At 51.2% G+C, this 21,832-nt stretch overlaps 1 protein-coding gene across 2 annotated transcripts in view; it reads right to left on the bottom strand.

The window, feature by feature from the left end:
* The window catches only part of GPSM1 (G protein signaling modulator 1), a 69,039-nt gene that overhangs the window by 26,646 nt on the left and 20,561 nt on the right, over positions 1-21,832 (bottom strand). For both annotated transcript variants that reach the window (XM_027731713.2, XM_027731712.2), the window contains exons 2-9: positions 19,229-19,450; positions 18,616-18,751; positions 18,175-18,317; positions 16,864-16,987; positions 15,986-16,101; positions 15,577-15,732; positions 13,757-13,865; positions 10,722-10,848 (exon numbers count right to left, since the gene is read on the bottom strand). In XM_027731713.2, the coding sequence (XP_027587514.1) occupies positions 10,722-10,848; positions 13,757-13,865; positions 15,577-15,732; positions 15,986-16,101; positions 16,864-16,987; positions 18,175-18,317; positions 18,616-18,751; positions 19,229-19,450 (1,133 nt within the window). The remainder of the gene's footprint in view (positions 1-10,721; positions 10,849-13,756; positions 13,866-15,576; positions 15,733-15,985; positions 16,102-16,863; positions 16,988-18,174; positions 18,318-18,615; positions 18,752-19,228; positions 19,451-21,832) is intronic.

Here is a 21,832-nt window from a genome sequence, read left to right on the forward strand (position 1 = left end):
CTCCCCGTTGCTAATTTAATAGAGTCAGCTGAGACTCCCCCAGCAGAACAACTTGTCTTTTTCACTTGTTTGGATGCTGGTGTCTCTCTTCTACCCTGTGGGGTTTACACACAGTTGAGCCAAGAGAAGAAGAAGTCTGGAGTTACAAACAACTCCAGAGCCACCCAACTTGGTTGTTTCTTCCAGGAGAAAACGCAACCAGTGCCGGGGTTGAACGTCACCCCCCTCACCATGAGCTGAGGAGTAGCATTAAAACAAGCAGCAGGAGGGAATAAGAGGGTACCTGTCCCTCAGGGCCACCAGAAATTGGATCAACACAGGTAGTTTCTCCCCTTTACTCCACACAGGAGAGCAGAGAGGTTTCCATACTCACAAGCGCCCCGCGACAGGAGTCCCATTAACTTTCTGTCTCCAACCAGGACATTCCCTCAGATGGCTCCAGGAGTAACTTCCAGCCTCCTCCAAGCTGTTTTTCCCAGCAATACCTGCAGCACCACTCAATATTCAGCAGAAGCTGAACTCTGCCTTTTTCTCCCCAGTGCCGATCACCAGCAGCCGTGGATGCGAAGGACTGAGCAGCTGAAAACTCGTGTCTGTTCCTCTGGAAGGTTTTTTCCTGTCTCTCCAGCATTTATTGGCATGTTTACCAAGGCTGCTGCAGAGTAACGGAAAACCTCAGGGGCATTTCTAAATGCTCTCTCTGTCTCGAAGGTTTGCTGAGGTCTCTAACAGAGCAAGCTGAAACCTTCTTGTGAACATCAGCTGAGCAACACTCCTGACTGGCTGCATTCATGCCCTGTTTTCCTGCAGCTCCTTGGATGTTGTTCCTTTCACCGCTCAGGGGTGTTGTTCCTTTTTTAAATATTTTTTTTCAAAATCTCTTCCTCCCCCACCCATGATCTCAGCATCACCAGGAACCAAGGGGATTTTTTTTTTTTAACTTTCTGCTTTTGCAGTTTGGTTCCTGAGGTGAGTTTAACGGTTTTCACGTTCTTGTATTTAAAAACCTGATGAAGGAGCCACCTCCCTCCTTCAAAGGGAGCAACAGACTCCAGGGAGGGGGAAGTTCACTGCAACAGAGCAGAGGGTGATGCTCGTGTGCTTACCTGTGTGCAGGAGACATCCTGGCTTCCCTCACATCCTCCCATCTCACAAATGCTATCTGTTCTCCTATCTTTGGGACACTAAGCCAACATATCCAGGCCAGATATCAACCTAGACCCATCTTTCTTCCCCACCTGCAGAGATGGGGATGGCCCCTCTGCACATCCTTGTGCTAACTGTGATGACCTGGATACAGGAACCTCTACCTGCAGTCAGGGGTTTGGGACTGAACCCTCCCTGATCTCCTTGGGCTTCCTAAGCTCCTCAGTGTAGAGCTACATGGACCCTGTGTGCCTGAGGGAGAGGCTAAACCAGAACACTGCCATGGTGCACACAGCAGGCACAGCACCTTCCACCCATTTTTCTCCTATCCTTGGAATCTGTCACCAGCTCCACACTGTCTGGGAGGGCAGGATCACTATGGTCTCCAGAAGGAAGAGCTCTATTCCTGTACCAGGACAGGCAAGTCCTCGGTTTTCAGGGTGCAATTAGAGAAGAAATCACAATATCAATATCCTGAGCTGGAGGAGTCCACAGGGATCAAAGTCCAACTCCTGGATGCTCACATGGCAAAAATTCTCCAGCAGTACCTCACTACAAAGTGAGATGCAGCCACAGAAAACACAAGGAAGTTTTATCAGAGGTCGGTGATGGGATCATCCCGTGGGAATGGGCGCTAGGACAAAGCTGGGCACACAGTGCAGGCAGAGTTTTGCTCCTCCACGGACAATCTCCATATCCAACGGGCGCTCCCGAGATTTCAGCTGACAAGATCGAGCAGAACATGTGTAGCAGCGACTCAGGGAGCCCTGCCAGGAGCTCTCATCAAGTTGACATGTGCTTTGATAACTCCAAGGCTCTCCCCCATCTCCAGCAGCTCCGAGAGCTGCCTACTCCCTCCTGGATGGAGGGGAAGCGAGGCCCCCCCGCCGCGGATCGAGCGACAGTTCTATTTGCAGGCCAGGAACACGCTGTACCCCTCGGGGTGGCTGCACCACAGGAAGCACAATTAAACCTGACAGAGGACCCCACAGAAGACCAACAGGGAAAGGTTGTACAGCCAAATCAGCCCCCCACTGCCTCCCGTGCTCCCGGGTGAGCTGCACACACAGCTCAGTGGTTACCCCACAGAGCACAGGCTTTGCACCCCCCAAAGACCACAAATCTGGCATAAGCTCCTGCTGTATTTTCATGAAAAGGTCATTTCTCTCTGTATTAACCAAGATACTGACTTGTCTTTGGGGTGAGTTCTTCCAGCCCTGGACGGTGCCTCCCCCGGTTTGTACAGATCCAAACCTTGATTCTGGCAGACAACTCTAAATATTGTTCAATATAACCAAATCAGACCAGCTAGCCGGTTGTTTGGGGTGGAATACTGGTCTGGAAACCCTCCCAAGCTCAGGAGTGACAGTGGAGATACGGTCCAGCGATCCCAGCGCTCGCGGAGCACCTCAAATCATACGCTGCTGACATCTAATCAGGGGAGCTCTGTCAAGCTCCTGCTCCATTATTACAGCAAAGCTCTAAAAGAGGAAAGGGGGAGGGGGGAATCAAGCACAGCAGCAAGCAAAGAAATAAGGAAAAAAAAAAAATCAGCCTCCAGTAGGACAAGCATCTCATTTAAGGCTTTAATTAGTCTTCAAACACATAATGGGTTCTGGCACTATAAATCCACTTGACCTCTATTATTGTCAGCACTCGCCTGATAAATGGTGGCATTTGTTTTCCCAGTTGTTACTGGGATAGAACAATACTTTTCTCTAAATAGAGAAAGCAAATAATATCAGTTATTTACGATGACTGTGCCATAAAATGCTGGCGCCAAGCTGCTGTGTGCCCGTCCCGAGAAGGACCATCTGCTTACCCCCCATCCTGCAGCCAGGAAAGGAGCAGGGAATCCTGACAGCTCTGGGCCCTTCTGTGAGGATACAGCCAGAGGGCACAGTGTAAATAACCCCATCAGTTATTTGAGGCGTTTTCTGGCTACATAGTCCAGACAAAAGTCAAGAAAGAGTCAGAGCTTACAACAGAAAGGAGAGTCCACGTGAAAATAAAGGGGAAGCTGTGGGGAGGTTGTTTTCAACATGATGTCACATCACTCCTCAGGAACGCTCTGGGCCCATGCAAGCTTCTCCATCAGCTCTCCATGGCAGAACTGGGAGCCACAAGGAGAGGAATGATCCATCTGTTGCTGGGAAGATCAGGCTCCAGCACGTTTGCTCTGACGAGCTGAACCCGTTGGCACACGGAGCACAAGCTGAGCAAACACCAACCTCCCAGACAGACCCTGAGCTCTGCAAAAACCTGCTCCAGAATAAGAATCTTGCAGTTTTTTTCCCCCCGTGGCAAAACTGTTCCTTTAAAGAAGCTACATACAGTATGTGGTAACAAAGAGAAGCTCCTTTTGAATCAAGATGCTCGTCTGGCTGACTTGGCAGAAGATGCTCTGTGTACGTGTCACCCGAGTTCTGCATCTCCAGAATCCAGTCTGACAGCTGAGCAACTGGCTGAAAATAACTGAAATAACAGCAATACTGCACATCTAAACGGCACCCAGGAGCCCTGGGGCGTTTGCTGACTGCACTCAGGGTGAGCAGCTACCCCAGAGGCTTCTCAGGTGGGGACAGGGAATAAGGAGACGCTCTGGAGCCTTCACATTCACATGGAAGAGATAAGGCTTGGAGCAAGAGTCCTCCTTGGGGATAAAGATGGCACAAGGGAGATATTTATTTTTTCTTATTTCTTATTTATTTCCCCCAGTGGAAGCAAACCCAGTGCAGGAAAGCTGCAATCTTTGAGTACAAGGTGATGTTACTTGCAGCCTTACAACACTAAGTCCCGTGATGTTGGGCATGTCTTTGATTTCAGTTTTCCAAACGTGCAGTGGGCATTGGCTTATCTCTAACCACAGAAGGAATAAGGCCTATTTGCAAACAAAGCATTGGTAATTTGGGTCAAAGAATGAAGTATTTTGGGGTGTATTTGCAGAAAACACAGAGCACCCAATTATGCAACACCTCACCATCAAATCCGAGCCTGGGAGCTTGTGGGAAGCTGGAGCCATGTCAGGCACAGCCTCCTCTAACCCCAGGCAATCGTCTGCTTAATTGATTAACAGCTGTGGGGACAGGAGGATCTTTTGGGAGATAAGATGAAGTGGGTGGAGCAGGCTGGGAGGAGACATGTAACCCCAGGGCTAACTCAGGAGCAGTGTGATAGACTTGGCAGGAGCACCTGGCTCTCTTCTGAGGGCAGGATTTTCTCTGCCAGGATTCAGCAGTCTCATGACCTCCATCTTCCATTATCAGCTTGTGTGGAACAAGCAGAGATCAAAAAGAAACCGAGTTTGAGCAAGAGAGTGACAGTAATTAACAGGGGCAACATCTCCAGCAGCCAGACAGGCCCAAGGACACGCCGTGTCCTCCAGACTGACTCAGGGAGGGCAGAGAAACAGCAACCACGTGTCAGCTTTGCAGCCAAACACCCCCAGCAAAATCCTCTAAAAAGAGAGGGAAAGCACTTGATCCCTCCTCCTGGATGCTGTTGGGATCAGTCAGCAGCTCCCACCAGCCAGGCACTTCCCAGCTATTGGAACACGGCTGCCCACGCTGGGCTGGGAATCCGTGAGCTCTGTCCCTACAAGCTGCCAGGCGTTCTTGTAAGCAAAGGTCAGTTGTCTGAGTGCTTTTCCCTGCCAGGTGAGGGAGGATGGTTCCTGAGGTAAGTCAAGAGATCACTGTGATTCATTTTGAGGGTCTGGCCTTGCCTTGCTCAGTGAAGTCCCAAAGCAGACCATGGTCATCCATACAAAAACCTTTAAGAGAGAAAAAGTAATTCTAACTGGGCGAGAAAAAGAACTTTCTTCTTCTCCTTTCTTCCTCTGTGCTGCATAAAAATATATATCAAGCAGAGGCTTCTTGTTCCTGATGGCAAGACTGTCCTGCTGGACAAAAGAGCATCATAACCATTGGCATTTCCTACACACCAGCTACCAAAGGAATTGTCTGTGGAAAGTGCCTTTGGGAACCAGACAGCACACACCAGAGCTGGGATGGCTGCTGGAGTCTGGAACAGCAGCCAAAGGGAACTTCAGCCTTCCCAGAACCAATAATTTCGAAGAAGTTCTCTCTCCCCACAACAAGAGATCCCTTGATTTAGTGGATGGCTTTGCCAAAAGCCACGTTGTGCCTTCTCTGCCACAGGCTTCAAGAACTGGCCTCTTCCTCATCCTCCCTTCCAGCACTTGCTGTGTCCCCTGGCATCAAGATCAAACAAACACCTGAGTTTCACTGGCATAATATCTTCTCCTCAGGTCCTGGAGCATTTCCTCTGCTGTGAGCCAAGAACTCCTGTATTTTACATGGATGCAGGGAAGGAGGCTCATATACACAGCAAGATGAGGGAAGAACACAAAATATTTCTTAACACTTTGCAAAGGATATTTTGGAACTTCCTAAAGCCAATACTGGGGCAGTCTGAAGTGAGTGCTAAATTACTCAGTTTAAATCCAAATGACTCAGAGGTTCATCCCCCCCATCAGCGCTGCTGGAATGATTTAACAGCTGTAACAGCAGAGGTTACTCAGACTTAGAAAAAACTCATTATGAAGATAATGAAGTGGCATCCTTCAGAAGTCCTAAATTTTCACTCCATGGAAGCAGCATTCCCACCACAGACACAGGTCTTTTGGACCCCTTCCTGCAGGCACATGGGAACATTTGCTCCAGCTCTCCTCTGTCAGAGCCCAATAAAGCAACCAGACCAACCTTGCATCCTTGCCTTCCACTTGGCCAAAAGCTTGTCAACACCCTCATCCATCAAAGCCCTGCACAAGCAGGTCCAATTAACCAGCACGGCCTTGGGCTTTCATTTTCAGAATGAAAAAAGGCTGAGCTGCAGCCCATCAGCTCCTGGGAAAAAAAAAAAAAATCAAATGGAGTTGAGGATATTTAATTTTAAGCAATTTGAATTGCTACCCTCACTCAGTGTGGCTGGTAGGGACGGGGCAGGTTCCATGTTGAAGCCGTTAGGGATGTGACCCCGCACTCATCTGCTCAGAGGAAGCCAAATGCTTCCTAGACAGTGAAATCACAGCCTGAGGGAGCAGGGCTGTCCCACTGTCAGCAAGATGCTGGTCTCAGACAGCCACATCTCTCAGCTGACAGTCAGTTTTCCGCAGGAAGGCTGAGCAAACCACGGAGGAGGAACATCCCTGTCCCTGGGCAGCATCCCAGCCTCAGGCACGGGCTGGCAGGGGGTACAGCACCACCACCTCCCTGCCTGCGTCAGCAGAGGGATGGTCAATCCTGCCTGTTTCATCCCTAAACACCTCTTAGGTACTTCAAAGATATTTAAAGCAAGCAAACAAACAAAACCAAACAGGCTGGAAAACATAAAAGCAGGTTTTCTTCTCCCCCTGTCTGATTGATCCGAGGGTTCAAAGATTCCTGTGAAGAGGCAAACCCAAAACTGCATCGAGGATGCAAAGCCCCACAATCAAAGCCCCACAGAGCTGATCACTGCTGAGGAAGGAGTGGGATTTCATGCCCACCTGGGCTCAGCTGCCACTGCAGAACACAAACACATCTGCCTCGTGCAGGGGTGAGAGCACCCAGCACGGAGCCTCCTGAGCACCGAACCAGCAGAGCAGCCTCGTGCAGAAGATGAGCAGAGGGTGGGGGAAGTCAGGCCGAGTCCTTCCCTGCCCTCAGAGCTCTTGGGCACGGCGGGGCAGAGGTATTTGTGTACTGCAAACAGCACAGAAACTGTGCCAGGAGCCAGCTCACAGAGCTCTGAAAGCATCCACATGCCAACGCCTCCTGGAACACCTGCATCCCTCCCCACCTACACCCAGCTGCCAGGAGAGGTGTTGCTTGGTGTCTCCTGACACTGCTGCTGCCAGCAGAGATGATGGCTGAGGCTGACGTGCTGCTGAAAGCAAAAGAAAAGCAGCCCAGAGTGAGTTTTCACTTTGGAGGGGCACCAGGGCTGGCCTGGGCTCCTCCCTGCCTTCTGCCAGCGCCTGCAGCCCTGGGGGGGTGGGTGATCCCTGTTCCTGTGCTCCTCTCCCAGCTGGCAGGATGTCCTGGCTGGTGCCAGCACCCAAAGGGGAGAGCTGGCACCAGGGAAGTGAAGAGGGCAATGCTGCAACGTGCACCAGAGATTTACCCACCCAGGGCCAGCCCACCAGGCACTGCCTCCAGGCTGGGACTGGGAAGGGCTCAGCTCAGTGCTCCCAATCCCCTGCGACCCACAGAGCCCTGGGCACAGCTGAGCTACAGCCTCAGCCCAGCCCAAGTGACCTGGAAAAGGGCAGCCAGGGAGGGGGACATCAGGGCTATCCTGGGAATAGGGCTGGCTGTTTGCACCCCAGGACATCTCCCAGCACTGCTTCTTGTCCTAGTTGCCTTCACCCTACAAAACAACTCCCCTGGGGCCACAGCAAGGCCCCTCACTTCTCTCCCGAAGACAAAGCCAACCACTACTCAATTCTTAACTTGCAGTGTGTCAAAGAGGACAAGACCATTTTTTAGGGCCACAGTTTTGGTTGTTTGCAGAAACAAACCCAACCTCTGTTTATTTACTTCATGGTTCAGCTACTCTCCAGCTTCCTTCAGTTTGTTGCTTTAAGCTCTCTGTGTTTGCGTTTCTCAACAAGGTCGTTGCTTTCACAAGACTTCTGCAGCACTGCCCCACTCCCCCGGCCTCCAGCTTTGTCTTCTGACGTCCAAATACGCTCAGAATATTAATTAAAATCACAAAGTGTTCAGCAAGAGGAGCCAAAACAACAGAAGAAAACATCAGACACTCCTTCCACCCCCAGGCCCCCCGGGAAGGGCAATGCCCAAGACCCAGAAGCAGATGTCACTTGGGAAGGACATCACAGTGATAGTCTGGCTCAGGGTTTCTCAGCCTTTACTCTACCTGCTTGGTGAAATTAATGTGTTTTATAACAGGCCTGCCTTATCAGATGATTTTAGCATCCTTAGGAATATGCAGCTCTTTTATAACCTTAAGCAGGGAAAAGAACCTGAAGGGGAAAAAAAAAATGCAAAGCTCTCCTGACCATGAGATTTGTCGACATCAAAAGGCACGGCTGGTTCAGAAGTCAACTTGAATCTCAACCCTCTCACCTGCTTCCTATTACAGAACCAGATGTTCCTCTTGCTATAAATTGCTGCTATTAATAATATAAATAATTACGCTTTTCTAATCATTTAATAGGTGCACAGGAGGGTACCAAAATTTCTGGTAGGCATTAAATGCCTCTCCCCTCTCTTAAGGGCTCAGACACACTGGTGGCCTCTCATCCTCCGCAGGATTTCAGAGTAAGAGAGCTGAAGCCAGGATAAAAGCTAAGAGAGCCAGGCTCCTCTCCACAGGCTGTGCTGCACACCCATCCTCTCTCCAAACCTCCATGTGACAGGGACAGTACTTTTCCCACCTGAGATGTGTCTGTAAAAGCACCCAGTGCTTAGTGAGGTGTAGTTTCCACACTCCCTTCCTGTGGCAGGATGATGCTGCACAACCCCAGCCCACAAACACAGAGGCAGCTGGTTTTCACCTCCCCAGCAGGTTCCCAGGACCCGGTGAGGGGAAGCTCTGCTCTGCCAGACCCCTCCCTCTCTCTCCCCTGCAAGCCCCAGTCATCTACTGCTTTTCCTCCCAAGAACACTTTGTCCTTCTGTTGACAAACGGCCTCAGCCTTGGGAATGTGAGCAGCAGCACCACAGATTAACGAGGTCACTGCAACCTCCAGAACTCTGCCTGCAGCTGCTCAGCCCCTTTCCCATCCTCCAGCGATCTCACACAGACCTGCACAGCTCTGCCTCAGCCTGAGGAACATCACTGCTGGCTCCAGATGTTAGCACAGCACATCTGGATCACTGGAGCCACACGCTGGCTCTGCCTTGCCCTGCCTCACCCTTGGGGTTAAGCCCGTGACTGACCAGGAAAAACCCCAACCCTTCAGTGCCACTCACTCCGAGTCTCCTGCTGGGAGATGTGGGTGGTGGGGCTTTGTCACCACCCCCATGGGGGACACTGCCACACACCAGGCTCAGCTCTCCCCATGAAGGGCTCTGCTCAGATCAAGACCCTCCCTGACCCCCACAGTGCACCGTCCTCACACTGGGACACCAGGCCAGTCCACAGCAGGTGACATCCAAGCCCAGAGTCAACGGGGAGCGTGTTAAGAGAGCAGAGACCCCCCTGCTCTATTTTTTCCAGCTAAGAAAAGGCTGTGCACTCCTGGCTGTGCAATACGGTCAGAGCTGCAGAGCCCCTCTCCCAGATGAACCTGGCTGGACCCTTTCCACCACAGCTCTTCCACACAACAGGCTCACATCCCCATCCAAAAACGTCTCAGCACCCAGTGCTCTCATGCCCACGCGGTCCTTGGCACTGCCCTCCTCCTGCACCCTCCTGCTCCCAGCCCAAGGGACCTGGCACCCCATCAGCCCAATTCCACCACCCTTCCCTCTGACCAACATCAAGGTTCATTTCCTGTTCCCCTTTCACAACCAAGTAACTTGCCAAAAGGGAAGCCCCTAAGGAGATGTCAGGAATGAGAGGAAGGCTCCGGCTAATGCGTTTTCCAGGAGTTACGAGGATGAGCTGACGTGCAAAAGGAGGCTGGGGCAGCTGTTGTGGCCCCCACGGCCTTTGAGGCAACAGCTCAGCTCCAATGGGGCCTGGTAGGACACACACTGGCTCCCTCACCATGTTTGATTTCCCAGAAAAAGCTTCAGCACTGACGTGGCCAATGACACCTTTGAGATCGATACCGAGAGCAAACACGCACAGCCAGCCTTTCCCTCCCAGAGCCTCAGCCCAAGCATCACCCTCTCCACGTCAGCTCTACCACCAGGAAAGGGAACAGTCCACCTGGGAAAGCGTGTCTGTGCTAACAAGGTCATATTTAATCAGCCGGCACCTCCCGGGACGCGGCTGGGGCTGTGTGAATTAACAAGTCTGCCCGCAGCAGAGCGGCCAGCTGGCAGTGCCCGTGCCAGGCACCCACCAGGGTCTGCAGTGGGCACTTCCAGGACATTCCTTGAGCTGGGGACACACAGCAACAGAGGTAGAATGACCCAGTGTCCAGTGCCCTGAGCAAAGTCATTCTGTCTGCTGTGACCATGTCTTGCCACTTCTTGTCTCCAGGTTCAGCATCACTGCAGGTGTCCCAAGGGTGAGATGTCACCCAGTGGACTGATGCTCCCAATCTGCCTTCAGCCCCTACCCTAGGTTTCTTCTTGGGTGCTAATCAGAACAAGAGCAGCCAAAAATCCCTGCCAGTCACTTCTGAAAGCCTGTGGTATCAGTCAAATCAGTTAAAAGGGCCCTGCAGAGCTTTAAAAGATACAAAAGCCCATTTGTTGCATGGCACGGGGAATTTTATTCCCAATGCAGATTAATTCCATTAACTCATTCTGTGCCCTTTTTTTGGGGTGATCCTTCCCTGCCCTTGCAGGTTATGGAAAGCACAGAGCAAACACATCACAACCTCCTTTCCTTTGAAGGCACTTGTATTTCCTGCCCGCTCGCAAACGCCTCCCCCTCCCCACACCACGTCCTTCCAGAGACCTTCCAGTGCCACCAAAAGCCCAGGAACTCACCTTGTGCTTCATAGCCAGCATAATGATGAGCTGCACCCATGTCCTCATCCCCAGGGCCCAGACCAAGGGCTGACCTGAGCTGGGCCATGTTCACCTGTGCTGTCAGCTCCCCGCTCCGGTCCCCGATCTGCAGTGGGAACACCAACAGGGCAGCTGGTTAAAGGCACGTGCTCCAAGCAAACAGCCCCCAGCAAGGGGTTTGCCAGTCCCATCTCAAAGCAGATGCAGAATCAGCCAAAAAAGAGCTTGGAGACACCCTGAGAGACCACAGAGCCCAGCTTTCAGCCCCAAAGGAGCTCTCTGAAACTATTCCTCGGTGATAGTTTGGGACGGGATCTGTGTGTGCTGTGCTGCACCCTAAAACACAGTTCTGTGGAGTTCAGAGAGGGCTCAGCTCGCCCACTGCCACAGAACTGAGCCACAGTTAAATCTGCATGTCTGGTCTGTCCTGCAGCCACACATGGCTTGGCAGAGAGCCCTGGAAATCTCAGCCCCCTTCCTCAAGTATTTCCATGGTTACTGAGCACCAGACACTGCACTGCCATCAGCCACGTGAGCAGTGTCACACCAGGGCTCGGATGCTCCCAAAGCCCTTCTCTCCTGGCTCAGATCCATACAACTTTGAGTTGTTCCTAGTGATCTACCCACACAAGACTCCAAAACTCTTTTGGAGTCCACATTTTACCCAAATTTCCACCTCTCGCTGGCCTGAGGCCAAGGAAGCTGATGGTACATGTTCGGAAAGAGCTCTGTCCAACTGCTCCTGCTGCTTAAACAGGGACATGACACCGGGTCCTCCTCAAAGTTCAACTGAACGACAAAATGCTGGTGCTGCACATCACCAGAGAACACAGAGAGGTCACCCAGAAACAGCCTCTAATCTTCAGAGCAAGAGCAGCCTCTGTGACAGAGGAAGACCTTGGCTGTTCCCCTGGAGAGGCCCAATTCCCTGTTAAATGCCTGGCAACAGCTCTTTTGTGGCCCTGTGCGATAGACGGCAGCGGGAGCCGTCCTGGAACAAAATCATAAATCCCCACATTATTTATGACAAAGCCCCAAGCGCCAGTAAAGGCAGGCAGATCAAAGGGCTTATCATCAGCCATAAATCCCCCTGCCAATTACAGGAGATTTGCTGTTGACATCATCTCCAGAGAAATTACTATGTCCTGGTTAGGTCTTACAGTCCTTGATGCTCTATTAAATGCTTCCCTGACTTCCACTCATTCCAGATCATCTCCAAAGCCCTATTAACAACCCAGGAACAGACTGGCAGGACAATGATCCTGAGCATGACCTACCACACAACACACCACAGCAGAGCCCTGTTTTCTGCCCTCAGTTTCCCAGGAGCCTCCTCCCACACTTAGAGATGGCAAAGGTATCCCAGAGCAGTGTCTGAGAGCTGGGGCAGCTTCCAAGGCTTTTAGGTACACATCCTTTATTCCAGCTGTTTCAGAGGAATTTTGTCAGTAACCCCAACCATCCTGCAGCAGCTTCCAGTGTGGTTATCCTGAGCAGATTTCATTTGGATTCAAATGTCACTGTTAGATTTTTGGTGGAGGGGAAAGGGAAAAAGTGATGGAGAAGTGAGTTACAAACATGGGTGTGAAAAGGTTTAATTTCACAAGGTTTCTCCTGAGCAAACTGCTGGTTGCACCAGCACAAGCAGCTCACTCATTTCCAAGACTAAGCTAAAACATCAGCTTTAACAGAACCACTGCTAGAAGCCAATGCAAGTTCTCCTCAAAGGGACAGACTCTGCTCTGTAATTAATGATGGAGGGGACTTTATCAGCCACCTGCCATGAGGAACCTACTCCTGACACAGCCTGTGGTCACAGCCAGCACCCTGGAATGAGAACCCACTCTGGTGGGTTTCCCCTCAAGCCCCAAAGGCCCCAGGACCAGCACTGCTTGTCCTCCCATTGTTCTTCAGCTGCATTTCACTCTGACGAGCAGAGTCCAGCTCCAGAGCTCAGCCCACACTGCCACAGCCCGAGCAGAACAGAGCTGGAAAAGTTAATTTGTCCTAAAATGTACAGGGCCAAAAGAACAGTATTTCTTCTGTGTGTCTGATAAGTATAATTAAATCTGTAATTAGGCTGCTGTGTCAGCCCTACTCTGAGATTTCGCCAACCTAACAGACAGGCAGGAGAACACCCAGCTCACTCACATATGGTGATTTCAATTAGTGCTTCAAGAGGGCAATTTCTTCATCTGGGGAAGACTAAAGAGGCCATGGCCAATTTCCTCAGCACCCTGGAAGGAGCAAACAATGGAATTCTTGCCTTCTGCACTTCTGAGCCACCCAAAACCATGGTGTGTTCTTGCAGCAGGAAAGCTGCAGCGAGCTGGGTGAGCAGGTCTGTGAAAGCCACAGGAGCTGCACAACGACACCCCAAATGGTGTGGCAGTGGCACAGGGTGGTTGCAGGCTGTGTGTGCCCAGTGACAGCATGGATTGCATTAGGACACTGCTGGAGTGCCCACCCAGCAGCTGGGACTCCCTGCCAGCTCCACTGAGAGGAAACAGCTCCTCAGGCACACACTCTGCTGCAGTGCAGAACACAGCACTCAGGAGCTGCCCTTGTGTTCTCCACGTGTTTAACTGACCAGCAAATGCAGCCAGAACACGCCTGGTTCATCTCAGTCAGAATGTCAGGAAAGGGGGGACTTACTAACAGATGGGACACCGAGAGGTATCAGAGCTCCTTCACCTGGGTGCACAACACCTTGGCCAGCAGAGCAGACAACTGGTGCCCAGGTCCTTTCTCACCCAGGAATATTGGTTAAGAGCAAAGCACAGCTAAGACATTTGCTGCAATTAAGGGGAAGACTGGGAGCCTCCCATCAAAAGAATGTTTTCCTGCCAAGCTCTGCAGTTCCTAAGGACACCACTGAAACAGCACATAGAGAAAGGCTTTCCAGAGCAGTCACAGTAGGAGAAGAACTACATTAATAGAACTTAGTGGTATAAAATAACCTTCCTCTCACCACAGGGGACTGGTTCCCTCTGATCTAAACCAGCATCTCTTACCTCTTGGGAGATTTCAAGATGTTTCCTTGCAAAGTGCAAAGCCTGTTCATGGCTCCCCAGTGAGACGTAGGCATTTCCCAGACTCCAGCAGGCTCTTCCTTCTCCCACCCTGCAGAACAGGAAACTGTCAACCACAGAAACTCTGGGCAAAGCCCAGCAGCTCAGCAGCCCTTTCAGGGCCTTCCTGAGAGCGCTGACAGCCAGGCTTCTTGCTATGCTTTCATCTACACAATGGTTCTACAAAGGAAGATGAAGTGTGTTGTACATCTGAAACTCCTCTTCCTGAGGTCAGCAAGAGCTGGGGATGAACAGCAGCCTCAGAAGCAGGTCTGTGCCCACAGTGACACAAAACTAAGCAGTGTAGCAAGGGCCCAGGATGGTTTGGCTTCACTGGTGAGCACCAGCCCAAGAGGGGAAGCCAGAGCTCCTGCCCACCTTCCAGCTCACACGACAAGGGCTCCTCTCCAGAGACACACAACACATCAAGAGGGAACACAACATCCAGCCCTTTGGTTGTACAAGAGCCCAGAGCCAAACTAGTGAGAAGATGGCAAGGAGAGAATGCTGCAGGCAGGCAACAGCCTCGGCTGAGTCCCAGCCCTGCATTGCCCAGGGGGCACAACTGGAACTGCCCCAAAGCCAAGTGAACATTGACTGGTTTCCACAAGGTCTCCAGGGCACTGCTTCTCATTTCCAGGAGCCCGGGAAAGCAGGTGGGTATGGAACCTGCCCTGTGCAGCCCTGACCCCCAAGCCTGGGGACACCTCAGTGTCCCTGGAGGTCCAGCAGCTGTTTGCAGGAGCAGGCAGAGCCTCCTGCTCCCCAGAGCCTGCTCAGCTCTGCAGCCGAGCAGATGTGGGGGGAGAAGGGATAAAAAAAGCACCTGGGGGCGCGGGGGGAGGTTCAGCATGACTGCAACTCCCTTTTCAGAGGTTTGGGCGGGTTGATCAGCATTTCAACGTTTTTCTTGTCACCCTGTTCAATACCTTCTGCTCATAGGGTGTGTTCCCAGAAACGCAGGAGCCCACAGGCCTGCACCCCCACACAGCATGATTCACCCTCGGGTGGGATTGTACCTTCTCTGAGCAGATACTGCCCGGGTGGTGGCACAGCTCTCCCATCCTGATGTCCCTGCTCCATCTAGTGGAGGACACCCAGCTTCCAAGAGAATTCAGCAAAACGCTAAAAGTCACTTCAGCTGCAAGAAGGCTCAGGATCACAGAGTATCCAGCAAAAAGGAACCAACCCCTCGTAAAAGATGATATTAATTTTTTTTTTTTAAAAACTAAGAGGCCAAGCCTCCAAATAAGGAGGGATGAGGATGAGAAACAAAATACATCATCTCCACATCCTCTGTGGAACAGCATTTGTTTCTACATGGAAGTTTCCAGCATTAACCCAGAGCAACAGGACAAAGTGGCACGTATTTATGCCCTAAGCACACAGTTTCTAAGGAAGACACAGTATTTGTGAACTTGAGGGAGCTTTAGAGGGGCCATTCTGGGGTAACAACACAGCAGTAGCCACGTGGCAAAGCACTGAGCATGATGCATTTTTGTGAAGTACCTCTTGTGACAGATCTCAGCCCACACAGACACAGCATTAAGGGCACAACCTCCATGGTTGAATGACATGATAAAGGTGTCAATCATGTCACGTTTCTGACAGATGACCAGACCAAGGCTTGGGTTTTGAGAGATTTCTAATGACTTTCAAGAACACACATCACCACTTAACCCCAGAAACAGAGAACAGTAGGTCAGGGAAGGGTCAGTGCTCTGCACCCAGAAGAGACCCCCTTCCCTGAGGCACTTCTTTACCTGTCTCCCAGCTCCTGTGCTATCACCAGGTGCTTTAGGTGGTACTCGATTGCTCTTTCGTAGTCCTGAAGCAGCGTGCACGTGTTTCCAAGGCTGTAGCAAGCCTGGGCTTCTACTGCTTGGTCTTTGAGTTGTCTGGAGAGCTGGAGTGTTTTCCTGCAGGGCAGAGGTGGGAATGAAGAGACCTGGCCACTGCAAGGTGACAGAGAAGTCCCCCCTTTGGCTGGCAGGTCCCCCCTTTGGCACACGCTGCACTGCAGCTGATGCCTGTGAGGTGGATGTATCACCCCCCACACATGCCACTGGCCTTCAGATTCCTTGTCACAGCCCCCCTGAGCTTAGGAATTCGCTGCAACAGGTCAAGATTCCCACGGGAAGAGGAACAGGTCAAGATTTCCCCGGCACTTACTTGTAGTACTCTGCGGAGATGTCGAACCTGCCGAGGAAGATGTGAGCATTGCCCAGGTTGCTGTAGGCTCTGCGCTCGGCTGCCTTGTCCCCAAACTCCTTGGCAATGGCCAGGCGCTGCAGCAGAGACAGGGCAGTGGGCACAGGGGGCACTGACAGCTTTCTGCCCCACACCAATTCCTCTGGGACATCAACGTCTCGGTTTGCAAAGCTCCCACCCAGCCAGGCCGTGTTGCACCTGCCAGTCAGGGCTGGGTGCAGCAGGAAATCTCTCCCTCTTTTTTGCAATTCAGCATCAGGAAAGGCCTTTGGAAAAGTTCCATCCCCATGCTGTCCCCCAGAACTTAAAAACCCAGAGTTGCTGCGACAGGGCTGAGTTTCCAGGGGGCTGAGCACGTTCCACTGCAAGGAAACTGGTACTCACTGAAACAGAAGTTAAATTGCATTTGAATTGGGGCAGGGACTGTGTCACCTCACCCCCCTGTAAAGCTTTACAGAAAGTTATTATGTTCTACAAGCAGCATTTATTCTTGATCAACAGCTCTTTCAGCAGCTTAATTAAATTCATGGTTTGCATTTATTAAAATCTAGACTGAGACAAATTAAGAGCAGAAAAAAACCTTGCTAGACCCAGCTGCAATTTGCCCTTGGATACCTCCTTCGGTTTCCAAGCCAACAGCACCCTTCCCTCAAGCTGCTCATTAGGTGCTGATGGGGACTGGAGTAAGATTTGCTCAGTGTGAGTTACTACAACAGGGTTCACACAGGAGGGAGAAAAACTGCTGGGGGGAAACATCTCCCTGTGCTTGGTGGGATGTGGTGGAAGGAAAGCTGCTCTCACAGCCCCTGAGGCCAGGAAGGCAGGCAAAGGGCTCCTACCTCCTTGTGGAAGGCTATGGCTTCACTGAAGTTGCCAAGTAAGTACTGGGTGTTGCCAAGGTTGCCGTAAGCACGGCCCTGAGCAGCTCTGTCCCCCAGCTCCTTCACCAGGGACAGGTTCCTCCTGAAAGACACCAGAGCAGAAGGTGCAGTGAGACACAGCCAGTGCTCTGCAGGGGACACAGCGAGGAAACTTGCACAGAAAGAAAGGAGAGCCAACCTGGAGAATGTATTTTTCTCCCAACCACCTATCCTGGGTGCAGGAGAGTCTGGTGACCTGTGCCAGGGCAGCTCTGGGAGCTCGTGCCAAGCCAGGGGTGCAAGTCCCTGCTGCTCCCTCTCCTCAGGCAATTGGTGGCTGGTGCAGGAAGCACCCCAGTGCTCACACTGAGAGATCCCACATTCAACCAGAAATGGCCACTTCACTGCACAGGGCAGAACCAGGGGCACAGGAGGAAGGAGATCACCTGGAGCAGGACAGGGACACACCTGGGGAGAGGGGCAGAATCCACAGTCCCATGGCAGAGCTCTTCTTTGGCATCTTCCCAGCACTTCTTTACCTTGTTTTTCCCCTTTTACACATGCAGCACACAGAGAAGGGTAGAGCACTCACAGCTGGCACAGATTTACCCACTGGCTATGCTACATGCACCACTGCTTGGAAAAAGAATGGTGAGCTATTTATAGGCACTATCACACCCTCAGACATGAGGAGACGGATGTAAGCTCCTGTCTCTCTTCTTTTAAAAAGCCTACTTAAAAAACCTGCTTTATAAAAGCAAAACTCTGAAGTACAAGGAGAAACACATAAACCCAAAAGCCTGGTGACAACCTTCCCGTGTGGGACATCACAGGGATCTTTGAAACTATTTAGGAAAAGGAAGGATGTTGCAAGCAAGATAAAGTACAGATCCTTGAGAAGGACAAGCAGGACTTCAAAGGGACTCTTCCCTTGGGTGACAGAGAGTGGCCCCAGCGATGGAGACACACAGGGATCCATCCTCCTGGAGGCCAGCAGAGAGCAGCAGGGGCTACAGGAGCCGACAGTTCAGCTTCCCAACACAGACTATTGAACTTCAGTGCATGATCATAATTCAAACCACAGTGAGTTTTGCCAAGGCAATGCCAGGATGAATTTTAGCTCAAATTTTATAGAAGGCTTGTAGTCCTTTCCTCACCTTCCTTGAGATTAATTTGCCATCATAACTTGGCATCTCAGGGGAATATTTCTAATTTATTTCAACATGCAAATTCTCATTCAGGGGCCCTGTTCCCTGCAGGAGAAAGGCCTGGCTAAGCTTGGATACTTACTCATAATATTCTGAAGCTTTCTGCAGTGTCTCCTTGACTTCCTGAGGGAGGGAGCCTGGGTCCTGGGCCATGTTCCATGATAAGTGCTTTCCCTTGGCATGGTAAACATTTCCTATATTATAGAGTGCTCTGGCTTCACCTACCTAAAAGGAGGAAGAACAGGGAACAGCAAGATATGACACTTCACATCCCAGTACGGACCTTTCCACTGCTGGGCAGGGATGGTCAAAGGCAGGAGCCCACATTTTCCTCTCCCCATCTTCACCCTCCTGGCAGCTGTTACTGCCAGCACCACGAGAGCAGTGCTGGCAGCCAGGAGGGAGAGCTTTACCCTCCACCTCCTCCCAAAGCCCACCTCCACCAGATCACATTTACTGACCAGCAGACAGATTATTTTTAAAGCCAGGAAATATTTCCTCTTGGATGCCACGAACCAATTACCTTGTCTCCCTGCTCCTGAGAAATGTCCAAGTGTCTCTGGCAACAAACCACAGCTTCATCAAACTGCCCGAGTATTTTCAGGGTATTCCCAAGGTTGCCACTTGCCTTGGCCTCTCCAATGCGGTCCCCAATGGTCCTACAAGGTGAGGGTGTTAAAGAGCTCACAGACTTTTATTCACCAGCTGCTGGAAGCAGAATTCAAGCTGCAGCAAGTGCTGTGTGGTACCTGCACCACATCCAGGAGCTCCCAGCACACACCCCCAGCTGGAGACATCACACAGGTCCCACAGTTCTGAAGACAGATCCTTGTTCCCTGTTTTGCTGCCTCAGGTGAGCTGCTCTAATGATTTCAGGTGTGCTTACCTGGGGACAGGAGAACTGCTCTTGCTCCAAGCACTCTCCTCATATCCCTTCCTTCACCTCCCTGCTCTGAAGGGAGCTGACCCATTCTCATTGCCCCCTGAGTTCTCCACAGGACAAACACCCTCAGGGGCTACTTTTGGGTGTGTATTTCTGGGTAGATCCCCTCAGGCTGCTGGGTTCAGACCCCACAGAAGTTGCCCTTGCTCAAGGTTGTGTCTGAGGAGGATGAAGGCAGGGCTCACTCACTTACCTGGCCAGGGTCAGGTCGTGCTTATGGTACTCCAGGGCTTTGGAATACTCCTTTAGATAGAAATAGGCATTGCCCAGCTGGCTGTAGATGGCACTGAGAGTCTTCAGGTCCTCAGTCCCCACCTGCACTGCTGCTTCGAAGAAGGCTGCCCCAGCTTTGAAGTCCCCAGCCTTGCACAAGCGCTCTCCTTCCAGGGCCAGTTCCAGGCAGGATGCCTCCATTCTGCAAAAAGCAAGGACATCATTCCTAGAGGAGTTCAACTGCAGTGCTCCCACACTGCCCTGTGATGGTTACAAAGTTTGTTTCATTGTACACTAATTTCCTCCTGGGAACAAGACACAGGAGCATCCAGATTCCACCTTCTCGGGGAAGGTGCCCCTGCCCACGGCAGGGGGTTGGAACGAGACAGTCTTTAAGGTCCTTTTCAACCAAACCATTCTGTGATTCTGTGATTTACAGACCACACCTGCAAGAGGCCAAAGGGAGTCCCCTGGTTCCCAGCAGGAATCTGGATTAGAAACTCAGGGCTCTTGGCTCCAAGATATGGAATCATCACAAGAGTAACACGGCATCTGTTTTCCTTCCAGGTGGTGCAGGGCACAGAAGCCACATACCCAGGTAGTCACCACCTTCCTGCACCACCTTCCCAGGGGTAACACAGAGGGGAGCCAAATTGGAGCACATTTTTATTGGATAGCAGAGAAAACTCTGGACTGTGCAGAATTTCTTGGCTGAGCAGCTCCCAGTGCTCGGTGTCTGCTTTTCATTAAGTCTCCTGCTGTCGCTTTTTCCACACATTAGCCTTCAGGCCAGCTTTCCTCCCATGGATTTCTGACACCTTTGGCAATGGCACACACCATGCTGTCAGAGGGGAGCACTTTGTGAGCAGTGACACTGCTCCAAGAGAAAGGAAACGTGCTCCTTTGAGAGCTCCACCAAGCCCTCTCTGAATTACAGCTGTCCCTGTTAGACCAGCACATCCAAAGTTCTCCAGAGGGACTCCCAACCTTACACTGGAAATGCCTTGCCTGCAGCAAAATCAGCCCCTTCCTGAGGAGGATGGGCACAGCGTGTTCCTGTTCTTCTGTTCAGACACTTCTCTTTGCTCTTTTGGGTTTTTCATTTCTGCTCAATGTATTTTTAAAAGTCAAAACCACTGGGTCAGAGGTGGACATCTGCTGACAAAAAACACAGCTCCCTCGTCCAGGGGCAGAACAGCAACAGTCTGACAAAAGATAACAAATGCCCAAGGTGGTTTCTGTTCTGTTCTCAGGCAAAGAGCACTTGGAGGAAGTCCATGGTACCCAGACCAAAAGAACAACTTGCCCAGCTGGCACCTCCTGGGGCAGTTTCCTGCTGAGCTCTGGGAGATGCTTCCCCAAAGCCACCCATGAGCCAAGGCCCAGCCCTGCAACTTGGGCACCAAGGCTGAGGTGTGGAGGCCAAGCACAACCTGCCACCACATAATACCAATTCCAGGGCAGAATTCCTCCTGCCCCAGGTCTGCCCTCCCACATCTTCTGCCCAAATCCACACCCAGCACTCGCCTCCCCTTCCCACAAGGGGCACAGGGAGATGCACGTAAGAAATACCAAATCCAACACATTTTTCCTACAAACAGGCAGAATGGTGCTTTCTCAGCTGCCAGGAAACAAAGCCAGTTCCTCTCTGAGCCTAAACTGTCTGAAATTCAACCTCATTTGCTTGGCAATCTCCCTGCTGAGTCGGTTCCACATGGTTCCAAACACCCAAGGCTTGGCAGCCCCACAGCCTCCTCCAGAGCAGGACAGCCCACAAGGACTGTCCAAACAAGAAAAATTAGCAAAAGAGCTGGTTTCAGCCTCTCCCAACACACCTGTGACCTCTTCTGCCTCGCTCTTCATTTGCCCCCAGAACCACCGAGTAACGAGGGAGAAGGGGATTGTGACACAGCTCCTGTGAGCTCCCACCTCAAACTCCCACACAAATACTTGATTCCAAGCTCACTGCAAGGCCCATATTTGAGTGGTTATTTTATTTACACAAGAAAGCTGCTTGTGGTGCCAGTGCAGCATCAGCCCCTGCCTCAGCTTTGATAAAAGAAATAAAAATATTAAGACTGTTAATACTAAAAATGTTTAACTTTTCTCTACTGATCCTCTTGCTAGACCACAGGAAAAATTAGTAAGAATGAGCTTGGGGATCACAGCAAACTTCCATCAGTCCCAAGGCACATCCATGGTTTGTAGATCACTGGAGTTATTTATTGCCATCATCAGGTATTGACAAGTCTCTGCTGATACATCCCAAACAGCTGCAAGAAGACTTGGGACTGAAGAAACACAAGAGACACCTTGTACTCAAATCAGCAGGATTAACTTCAGGCAGCTTTAGAGGAGATGAATCTTGAGAGGACCTGAAATGCAGGAAGGAGCTGCTATCACAGGAATTAACGTTGAATTCCAGTTAGAAGACAGCAGAGACAGAAGCAAATTTCAAACTGGCTCCAGCTCAAATTTCAAACTGGTTCCAGCTCAAATTTCAACACAAACAAAACTCTTCCCCACATCCAGGTTATCTTTGAGAAACTGAGTTCACCAACAGTAAACAGTCTAAAAACTGAGC

The sequence above is a fragment of the Pipra filicauda genome, unplaced genomic scaffold, assembly GCF_003945595.2.
Source record: "Pipra filicauda isolate LSUMZ 115617 unplaced genomic scaffold, ASM394559v2 scaffold170_size1570365_pilon, whole genome shotgun sequence".
NCBI classification, from domain to species: Eukaryota; Metazoa; Chordata; class Aves; order Passeriformes; family Pipridae; genus Pipra; species Pipra filicauda.